Raw genomic sequence first — 11668 nt, 5'->3', positions numbered from 1 at the left:
TGTGGCTACCTCAGGTCACCTCTTTCCTTTATCTACTGTGGCTACCTCAGGTCACCACTTTCCTTTATCTACTGTGTCTACCTCAGGTCACCTCTTTCCTTTATGTACTGTGGCTACCTCAGGTCAACTCTTTCCTTTATCTAATGTGGCTACCTCAGGTCACCACTTTCCTTTATCTACTGTGTCTACCTCAGGTCACCTCTTTCCTTTATGTACTGTGGCTACCTCAGGTCACCACTTTCCTTTATCTACTGTGGCTACCTCAGGTCACCACTTTCCTTTATCTACTGTGGCTACCTCAGGTCACCTCTTTCCTTTATCTACTGTGGCTACCTCAGGTCACCACTTTCCTTTATCTACTGTGTCTACCTCAGGTCACCTCTTTCCTTTATCTACTGTGGCTACCTCAGGTCACCACTTTCCTTTATCTACTGTGTCTACCTCAGGTCACCTCTTTCCTTTATCTACTGTGGCTACCTCAGGTCACCACTTTCCTTTATCTACTGTGTCTACCTCAGGTCACCTCTTTCCTTTATCTACTGTGGCTACCTCAGGTCACCACTTTCCTTTATCTACTGTGTCTACCTCAGGTCACCTCTTTCCTTTATCTACTGTGGCTACCTCAGGTCACCACTTTCCTTTATCTACTGTGTCTACCTCAGGTCACCTCTTTCCTTTATCTACTGTGGCTACCTCAGGTCACCACTTTCCTTTATCTACTGTGTCTACCTCAGGTCACCTCTTTCCTTTATCTACTGTGTCTACCTCAGGTCACCTCTTTCCTTTATCTACTGTGTCTACCTCAGGTCACCTCTTTCCTTTATCTACTGTGTCTACCTCAGGTCACCTCTTTCCTTTATCTACTGTGTCTACCTCAGGTCACCACTTTCCTTTATCTACTGTGTCTACCTCAGGTCACCTCTTTCCTTTATCTACTGTGGCTACCTCAGGTCACCACTTTCCTTTATCTACTGTGTCTACCTCAGGTCACCTCTTTCCTTTATCTACTGTGTCTACCTCAGGTCACCTCTTTCCTTTATCTACTGTGTCTACCTCAGGTCACCACTTTCCTTTATCTACTGTGTCTACCTCAGGTCACCTCTTTCCTTTATCTACTGTGGCTACCTCAGGTCACCACTTTCCTTTATCTACTGTGTCTACCTCAGGTCACCTCTTTCCTTTATCTACTGTGTCTACCTCAGGTCACCTCTTTCCTTTATCTACTGTGGCTACCTCAGGTCACCACTTTCCTTTATCTACTGTGTCTACCTCAGGTCACCTCTTTCCTTTATCTACTGTGGCTACCTCAGGTCACTTCTTTCCTTTATCTACTGCATGTGTCTACCTCAGGTCACCACTTTCCTTTATCTACTGTGTCTACCTCAGGTCACCTCTTTCCTTTATCTACTGTGGCTACCTCAGGTCACCACTTTTCTTTATCTATTGTGTCTACCTCAGGTCACCTCTTTCCTTTATCTACTGTGTCTACCTCAGTCACCACTTTCCTTTCTCTACTGTATCTACCTCAGGTCACCTCTTTCCTTTCTCTACTGTATCTACCTCAGTCACCACTTTCCTTTATCTACTGTATCTACCTCAGTCACCACTTTCCTTTCTCTACTGTATCTACCTCAGTCACCTCTTTCCTTTATCTACTGCATGTGGCTACCTCAGGTCACCACTTTCCTTTATCTACTGTGTCTACCTCAGGTCACCTCTTTCCTTTATCTACTGTATCTACCTCAGTCACCACTTTCCTTTATCTACTGTATCTACCTCAGTCACCACTTTCCTTTCTCTACTGTATCTACCTCAGTCACCTCTTTCCTTTATCTACTGCATGTGGCTACCTCAGGTCACCACTTTCCTTTATCTACTGTGTCTACCTCAGGTCACCTCTTTCCTTTATCTACTGTGGCTACCTCAGGTCACTTCTTTCCTTTATCTACTGCATGTGTCTACCTCAGGTCACCACTTTCCTTTATCTACTGTGGCTACCTCAGGTCACTTCTTTCCTTTATCTACTGTATCTACCTCAGTCACCACTTTCCTTTATCTACTGTATCTACCTCAGTCACCACTTTCCTTTCTCTACTGTATCTACCTCAGTCACCTCTTTCCTTTATCTACTGCATGTGGCTACCTCAGGTCACCACTTTCCTTTATCTACTGTGTCTACCTCAGGTCACCTCTTTCCTTTTTCTACTGTGGCTACCCCAGGTCACTTCTTTCCTTTATCTACTGCATGTGTCTACCTCAGGTCACCACTTTCCTTTATCTACTGTGTCTACCTCAGGTCACCACTTTCCTTTATCTACTGTATCTACCTCAGTCACCACTTTCCTTTATCTACTGTGTCTACCTCAGTCACCACTTTCCTTTCTCTACTGTGTCTACCTCAGGTCACCACTTTCCTTTATCTACTGTGGTTACCTCGGGTCACCTGTTTCCTTTATCTACTGTGTCAACCTCAGGTCACATCTTTTCTCTATCTACTGTGTCTACCTCATATCACCTCTTTCCTCTATATACTGTGGCTACCTCATGTCACCTCTTTCCTTTATCTACTGTGTCTACCTCAGGTCATCTCTTTCCTTTCTCTACTGTGTCTACCTCATGTCACCTCTTTCCTTTATCAACTATGTCTACCTCAGGTCACCTCTTTCCTTTCTCTAATGTGTCTACCTCATGTCACCTCTTTCCTTTATCTACTGTTGCTACCTCAGGTCACCTCTTTCCTTTATCTACTGTGGCTACCTCAGGTCACCTCTTTTTTTATCTACTGCATGTGTCTACCTCAGGTCACCTCTTTCCTTTATCAACCGTGTCTACCTCAGGTCACTTCTTTCCTTTATCTACTGCATGTGTCTACCTCAGGTCACCTCTTTCCTTTATCAACCGTGTCTACCTCAGGTCACTTCTTTCCTTTATATACTGTGGCTACCTCAGGTCACCTCTTTCCTCTATATACTGTGGCTACCTCAGGTCACCTCTTTCCTTTATCTACTGCATGTGGCTACCTCAGGTCATATCTTTCCTTTTTATACTGTGTCTACCTCAGGTCACTTCTTTCCTTTATCTACTGCATTTGTCTACCTCAGGTCACCTCTTTCCTTTATATACTGTGTCTACCTCAGGTCACCTCTTTCCTCTTTATACTGTGTGTACCTCAGGTCACCTCTTTCCTCTATATACTGTGTCTACCTCAGGTCACCTCTTTCCTCTTTATACTGTGGCTACCTCAGGTCACCTCTTTCCTTTATCTACTACATGTGGTTACCTCAGGTCATCTCTTTCCTTTATCTACTGTGGCTACCTCAGGTCACCTCTTTCTTTTATCTACTGTGGCTACCTCAGGTAACCTGTCTCCTTTATCTACTGTGGCTACCTCGGGTAACCTGTCCTCTCTTTGCAATGTGACTGCATCGGGTTACCTCTATTATTCATATACTGTGCAGTATTGCTACAAAGATACTTAAAGCGGTCCAATAACGTCGTCAGGACGCCTGATAACCTTATCTAAGTCAAATCAATGACTTAAAGAACCCCGGTGTTCTGCTGCTGCCAAAAACTGATTGAAAACCTCAATTTTGTAGACCTTAAATAGCCCGATAACTTAATGGATCCAAGTGTCCTTAGAAAGTCCGATACTCCTAATAAGTTGGGTGAACTAGGGTAATCAGGTGACTTCAGGTAGCCCACACGCGTCATTTTTGTGACCTAAGTTAACCTAAGGACAGCGGCGTATCTTACAGTGAGGGTTCTTGCAATTTGAGGTCATAAAAATGACATTAGCCAACTTTCATGAATAGGTGGCTAATCTATGCCTGGCAAAAGGTAACCAGACCATCTGCATAAATACATGTATATATCCAGGGTCGAGGACCTACACTTTAGGACTGTGTAACGTTGAGTCTTCACTATACATTTTGATACTGAATCTACTCTTTACATTGTGATATTGATCGTCAAAATAAAGAAACCATCAGACAGTATATGTATCTAATTATGATTTTATTAATGTATCTATTGGCCTGACTACATTAGAGTCGGGTAGACACACGCTTGCACGCGAATAGCTGTCAAGTTAAAACGGACCACAGTGATAAGAATAGCATATACATTGCTAGGGTTATACACATTTATAGGAACTATTGTACTCCTTTCATGTATAATATATGACTGCTTACATCTAAAAATGTAAAGTCGATTTATTTCCTTTTTCTACTGTGTAATACATATGTATTTGCTTGTGTATCTTATTAGAAAAATGCATACACAAGTGTGTCAAAATACAAAGACTAAACTGTAAATTATTAACCTATGATCCTATTAAAAAATTAATCGTTTACGATAATTAGCTCAGGTTGGTTTTCGTACTGACCCGAAATCATGCCCAGATCGAACTGCCTACAAATCGATCTGTACACTGCACAACCTACAGGGTCGTCCCTCTGGGAAAGCATGATTTGTACACTACACAACCTACAGGTCGTCCCTCTGGGAAAGCATGATTTGTACACTACACAACCTACAGGTCGTCCCTCTGGGAAAGCATGATTTGTACACTACACAACCTACAGGTCGTCCCTCTGGGAAAGCATGATTTGTACACTACACAACCTACAGGTCGTCCCTCTGGGAAAGCATGATTTGTACACTACACAACCTACAGGTCGTCCCTCTGGGAAAGCATGATTTGTACACTACACAACCTACAGGTCGTCCCTCTGGGAAAGCATGATTTGTACACTACACAACCTACAGGTCGTCCCTCTGGGAAAGCATGATTTGTACACTACACAACCTACAGGTCGTCCCTCTGGGAAAGCATGATTTGTACACTACACAACCTACAGGTCGTCCCTCTGGGAAAGCATGATTTGTACACTACACAACCTACAGGTCGTCCCTCTGGGAAAGCATGATTTGTACACTACACAACCTACAGGTCGTCCCTCTGGGAAAGCATGATTTGTACACTACACAACCTACAGGTCGTCCCTCTGGGAAAGCATGATTTGTACACTACACAACCTACAGGTCGTCCCTCTGGGAAAGCATGATTTGTACACTACACAACCTACAGGTCGTCCCTCTGGGAAAGCATGATTTGTACACTACACAACCTACAGGTCGTCCCTCTGGGAAAGCATGATTTGTACACTACACAACCTACAGGTCGTCCCTCTGGGAAAGCATGATTTGTACACTACACAACCTACAGGTCGTCCCTCTGGGAAAGCATGATTTGTACACTACACAACCTACAGGTCGTCCCTCTGGGAAAGCATGATTTGTACACTACACAACCTACAGGTCGTCCCTCTGGGAAAGCATGATTTGTACACTACACAACCTACAGGTCGTCCCTCTGGGAAAGCATGATTTGTACACTACACAACCTACAGGTCGTCCCTCTGGGAAAGCATGATTTGTACACTACACAACCTACAGGTCGTCCCTCTGGGAAAGCATGATTTGTACACTGCACAACCTACAGGGCCGTCCCTCTGGGAAAGCATACAACTCATACTATAAATGAATGTTTTATACAATTTCTTTCCACCTGAGCAGTTATTGGTGGTTAAAAAATACTCTAATAAGGGGTCGTTCCACACTTAAACAGATGTATATAAAATAGAATTGGAACACGTCGTTAAAGGGAGGTAATCTGTCATCACTATTGAAAACGACCTCACAATATTTCCCAACTACATTGTATCGTAAATAGAAGCAGCGACCATATAAAATTCCTGATAGAATTACAGATCGTCATTCTTGCTGAAGTACATATGTAACTGTAAAATACTAACAACACAATCTGCTTCCATGGAGGCGACTGTTTTAGTAACGGGGGACAGAACAATGAGAAGGTGTTATACAGAGTTATCTCCCTTATTAACAGTTATTTTGTATTGTATTATTATAGCATTTTTTCTAAAGAAAAGAAATAGAGGATATTAAGATTACGTGAACGAATCCTTAATCTGGAAAATATAGAAAATTCAATTAGCAATAAGATTTCAATAGTGTTAAATTAACAGGCTTAGTCCATAAGTTGAAAATCAAACACTTCAACTATCGAGAACATTTCGAAATACTTTAAAAAAATACTCTCTCCACTTACTACGGTCCGCCATATTGTCAATAACTAAGGTTTAATGATTGTGACGTAAGTAAAAATACTGATATCAATGTTCAATTATCTTCACCCGTCCATTGTGGTACCCGACCCACAAATAGCCGTTTATATCTAACGCCAGGGACGAAGGTAGATTATTATCAGGACAAACAGCTCTCATCACAACACCGTTGGGGTCAATGGTCACAATACACTTACTGACGGCGTCACAGAGAAGGATGTTGTGTCTGTTGTCAAAGCATACGTCGTTCGGAAGCACCGCCGGGATGTTTGGTGTTGACACTTGAGGCCAACCTCTATCTCGAATGTCCTCGGGATAGTAGGTGGAGCCATTATAGATGAACTTAAGGCTGAGGTTTTTGCTCATCACGACCAACGAATACGGATTGGCATTGAGCACAGCTATGTCGTTATTTTTGCGGTTCGACCGAACTCTAAACGGATGTGTTATAAAAACCGCTTCTGACTTTGCATCTGTGCTAGACAAAAGTTGCCTCCCCTTTAAGTTGTACACAGCAACTTTCTTTTTCTTAAAGAAACACACCACTACGTCATTGTTGGACTGGAAACAGAGACTTTCTGGTCTGGCCTCGGTTCGAAACCGGACGAACGTCTGACCATCAGGTAGCAATCTTCGGACAGTATTGTCTGTACAGCAGACAAGCGAAAGGTCAGCCATGTTGGAAGCAATGTCAAGGACACCTGCATCGAACACACTCGACATTCCCACTTCCCCGTCGTTTGTCACGTGCTGTATATCCGTATACACCATATTGTGTGTTTCGCGCACGATCCACGAACTTCCCTCGTCTGTCGGACAGATGGATCGCATAACCTCGCCTTCAAATTGAAAAGCTGAAATTTCTGTGTAATCCATACATGTTGGCACGATACGATTTTGATTGCGGTTAATAACATCCACCTTCTCCTGTGATTCCATATCGCCAAATACCTTCATAATGTGGTCCAGCGTGGTCGTGAATGGAACAAACTCATCCATGGTCGCCACGGGGATGTGTATGTGATGTTCTTTCTGAAGAAACTGCTCCATTTCCTGTCGAATGTCAAAGCTTTTCTCAATGTGTAGCCCAGAGTCACTCGAGGAATCAGTCTGCGTGGGTTTACATTTCGTACAATAGTCTTTTAATACTTTCGAGTATTCCTTCAGTGATCGTTCATGTTCTTTAATAATCTCGTCTTTTGATTTTCTGAAGTCTCTAAGTCTTTTCTCGAGCTTCATTGTGAGTTCATCAACCTGCTGTTTCAGGACGAAAGCCCTGGCTCTTACCTTTTCCACCTCTACGTTGGTGGCCAGTTTTAAATCTCTCCTGACCTTCGCGAATTGTTTTACTTTAGCATCAATGTCCTCTATCGTCGTCTGGGATTTCTTCTGTAAGTCTATCAATGCGGTATCTTCATTCTCATCTCTGTCCACATCCACAGGTTTTCCCGAATCATCGTCAATAATTTCAATTAATCCGTTTAAGCTGTGTTTCGTTCCCGCTTGGCGGTGTTTTTTGTTTGAACGAGACACATCACTGGTCTGATGATCTTTGTGCGTAGATTTTAAACATTTCTTGCATATTTTCTCCCCACCACACGATTCACAAACAAACCTTATTTTTTTCTTCGGGTGATGTTTACACCTGTGTCTGTTCGTCCGATTGTCTGTCCGGCTGTCTGTCTCCAGTGGCGCAATAATCCCCACATATTCATTAATTTCAGCCATACTTGGCTATCTCCACGTCTGCCTTATTCACACCGATACGTATTCCCCTTCTCGAACTACCGGTCCTATATATATCTCCACCACGAGTTAATAAAAACTCTCACTAAATTATGTATACGTACAAGTGCAAACATCTCCAAAAGGTTTCCGAGTAGACGATCCGCCAGCCTAAACCCAACACTGCTATACAGTATCCGTGTGTTGTTAAGTGCCACTCGTAACACAATTGACACGGGTTCTACACCGGGTTGTGATCCGACGATTGTTTCATTCCAATAACACCTGTACATATATGTTCATTGAAGGTATATTAGTTTATATAGGTAATTAGGCTCACAAAATGCAAATCGTCTGTCCTGAGATAACAATGGTGAACCGCCGAACACGAGCCGTGTATTGGTACAGGCTGTAGTCTCACAAAACACCTACCATCCTAAAAAACTAATAAAGAAGCAAACGTATTACCGTTTTTCACTAATAACCGACAGCTTACCTGTCCCGACTCCAGATCTGAAGAGGATGAATAGGCCAATAATGTATTTAATACCTATTATGGTACAGTATATAAAGCTAGTTCGTACATGCTTGAGCGGGGGGATTACAGGCGAGTTACCCTGACTTATATAATTGTTTGTGTACCCGTCCTTGATACTTCTATAAAACCCTTCTTCTAAAACATTTATTGTTGTGCTATAACCAGCAGGCACATGTGTAATATAGGTAGGTAACGTCTTTCAGTTAGTACGTACCTGTATGGTTAAGCCACAGGTGTTCCTATATATTATAAAAATGCAAAGACTAACAGTTTAATTATCTATACACAACCCGAACTCCAATGCCGTTAACACGTTTCAGTAAACTTAACATAGCGTATCGTTAATGTATTATTATTGAACCTTGCAAAAATTAAATAAATTATATTTTGATCGCGATATAACTTTTAAAATGACTTCTTATTTATTGATTGGGATACATCATCGATTTCAACAAATACTTATACGGGAGACAATAATACTGTGCAAACATATTGCATTGACCGATTCAAATATTTCTTAATTGATACGTATAAAGTATACGGTTATAATTAAACATGTTATATATTGAATACGAATCGTGTTATTCTCTCTAACTGGACGTATTACACAGGGGGTTTAGTCTCATCTAGCATACATTTCTAAAATACCTAGTCTCACCTAGCATGCATTTCAATTTTCACACCTGATCACAATTTGGTTATAGTCTGTTTCAAAATGATGTAGATGGTATTGTAATACATATTATAATTAAGAACGTATGTCCACTTTAATCAGAGAAATATTCCATTTTCTTTGTAAAGAATTATAATGACATGTGGTAGTAGATGAAAACAAATAAAATGGATACATTTATTCAACCTGAAAATAATAACGATTTTACAGATATTATAACAGGTACAGTACTAGCCGCCTGCATGTTATTAAAATCTTCAATTATTGTTGATCAAGTAAAGATTCATTAACTAATCTTAATAGCAAAGATTGTTTAATATTCTGTAATGCATTGTCTATAAATCAACTGATACAATAACAGTTGACTGAATGTTGTTTTTAATATTTCCTTTGTTTTATAGTTATGTCTGCAAAATTTCAATCTCAAGCTGGTTTTGTGTGGACATACACTGTAAATAGGAAAAATAATTATAATTTTCACTTATCATAATATCACAAATGTCAATATTGTCAACATTTATTCAAATCTTGGGCTATTGGCTCATTATATGTGGTACATGATGTGGTACAAAAAACGATGCATAGAGATGGTGTTCATAATACACAATATAATCAACTAAGAGGTTCTGATAGTTTCAAAGATAAACTTCCTTTATATACATAGCTGTTTACTATTTTTGACACTTGACAACTGAATAGTCGGAAAACCACACTCTTAGATTTTGAAATTTACTACAAATTAACAGAAAGCGAAATTCATCTTTCATGTCTGTGGAGGTACATCCCTGTACAATGTCTTTGTTCTGAAGGAACATTTCTTTTTCTTCCAGTCTCAATGAATGCAAAGAAGTACAGGAATATACTTCGTAAGATAAAATTGAAGAAAACAATTCGTACCATATACCGTCATAAAGTTTTGGTTAATAGCACCGTAGGCATGTGGTATAGACGGAATAATAATAATAAAAATTAACAAATTGTATTGTATGGTAATAATATGTAAAGTTAGGACATTTAATCTGATATTCCCTATTATTAATATGAAGACTATAATAGATGAAGTGCAAACAATTTTATAAATAGATAAAATTTTACACCAAAAATCAATCCTATGTATACGTTCATATTCACATGGTAAGACACTTTATAGTACAGACTATAGTTTACCTGTAATTAAATCCTATTGTTCTCTAACTGACACCAAATCTCACCTAGCATACATCCAACACTTTACCTGTATATCAACAGCTTTCAACAGCCTAAAACAGCTGAACCGACTAGATTTGCTCTGAAAAGATCATAATTTAATGAGCTAGCTCGATTTCTAAGACGACAATTATGTATATTTAATTTTCTCGGTCCATAGTTTACGAAATGCTTGCTAAACAAATTATTTACTATCATAGACTTTTTTTTTACTTTAGACTTGAAAGAATTTAGTAAGGTTGAGTTTTCTACAGTTTTGTTCAAGTTGTTCCAGAAGTTTAATGTGGAAGGAAAGAAATAATGTGTTGATAGTTGTAAACGGATGTGCTGTTCCTGCAGTAAAAGTGCATTTCGCAAATTATACGGAGCTATATTTCCAATATACATTGGTAATAAGTCAGTAAGAAATTTAGGTGCCATGTAATTTACTATAGAATAAAACAAGGAAAGTTTCCGAGCATCCCTTCTTTTCGAAACGGGTAACCATCCGGTTTCCTTGTGGGCAGCCCTGTGACTATTCTTGCAGCTTCTAGATGATTTTTTGCTAGTGTAACATGGCATTTGTTTCACCGCAGTTGTCCCATACTTCACATGCATATTCCAGTAGTGGTCGAACATAAGTAAGATATAGTTATAGTCTTTTTAAATAAGTTTTAGTTTACGAAGGGTTGCTATATATTCAACATGAACATTCCATTTACAGTCGTTAGTAAGAATAACACCTAAGTGCTTATGTTGGTTAGTTATTTGAATGGGGGTATTATTAAATGTGAATGCAGGGATGAATGGAAGTTGCCGATTTGAGATGACTATGGCCTCAGTTTTGGTAGGGTTAAAAGACATCAGCTATTCTTTGGACCAAACTTCAAGTTTTATCAGATCAGTTTTTGCATTGGATGAAATTGTGTTTAAGTCTTGGGACGAATAAGAAAGAGTGGTATCATCAGCAAAAAGTCTAGAGAGTGAGGAAAGATCACAGGAAACATCATTTATGTATATATAAGGAAGAAAAGAGGACCAATAACAGAACCTTGAGGAACACCAGCTTTTATGGCCTTAAAGGAAGAAAGAGAATCATTGATAAAAACCGCCTGTTGTCTGTTTGAAAGATAACTAGTTATCCTGTAACGGGTTGCGTTAATTGTCTGTAATGGGGACTCGCTTGGCAGAATATTAACACACACAACCGTTCCTTTTCGTGATCTTCACTTTATTTTCTTCCAAATTAAAGAGTTCCCTTCAAGGGAGAACATGCCTGACGTTACAATTGGAATTACTTCCCTTACACCAAAAACATACAAATGTAACTATAGTACTTATGTAATATTAGTTAATCACACAATTGGATGGTTCACAATAATATATGCTATATATATAACA

At 39.8% G+C, this 11668-nt stretch overlaps 1 protein-coding gene across 1 annotated transcript; it reads right to left on the bottom strand.

The window, feature by feature from the left end:
* Positions 1-3998: 3998 nt before the first annotated feature.
* On the bottom strand, positions 3999-8236 carry LOC110452791. The gene has a single exon (XM_021501467.1). It carries the CDS (start codon positions 7872-7874, stop codon positions 6195-6197), a length of 1680 nt encoding a protein of 559 aa, XP_021357142.1. The 5' UTR covers positions 7875-8236; the 3' UTR covers positions 3999-6194.
* Positions 8237-11668: the final 3432 nt, after the last annotated feature.

This window comes from Mizuhopecten yessoensis, unplaced genomic scaffold, assembly GCF_002113885.1.
Source record: "Mizuhopecten yessoensis strain PY_sf001 unplaced genomic scaffold, ASM211388v2 scaffold6891, whole genome shotgun sequence".
NCBI classification, from domain to species: Eukaryota; Metazoa; Mollusca; class Bivalvia; order Pectinida; family Pectinidae; genus Mizuhopecten; species Mizuhopecten yessoensis.
The sequence above is the reverse complement of the archived record's forward strand: the minus strand, read 5'-3'. Positions and strand labels throughout refer to the sequence as shown.

Coding starts and splice junctions, on each gene's coding strand:
- LOC110452791 (XM_021501467.1), bottom strand. CDS start 7,874: ATGGCTGAAATTAATGAATATGTGGGGATTATTGCGCCACTGGAGACA.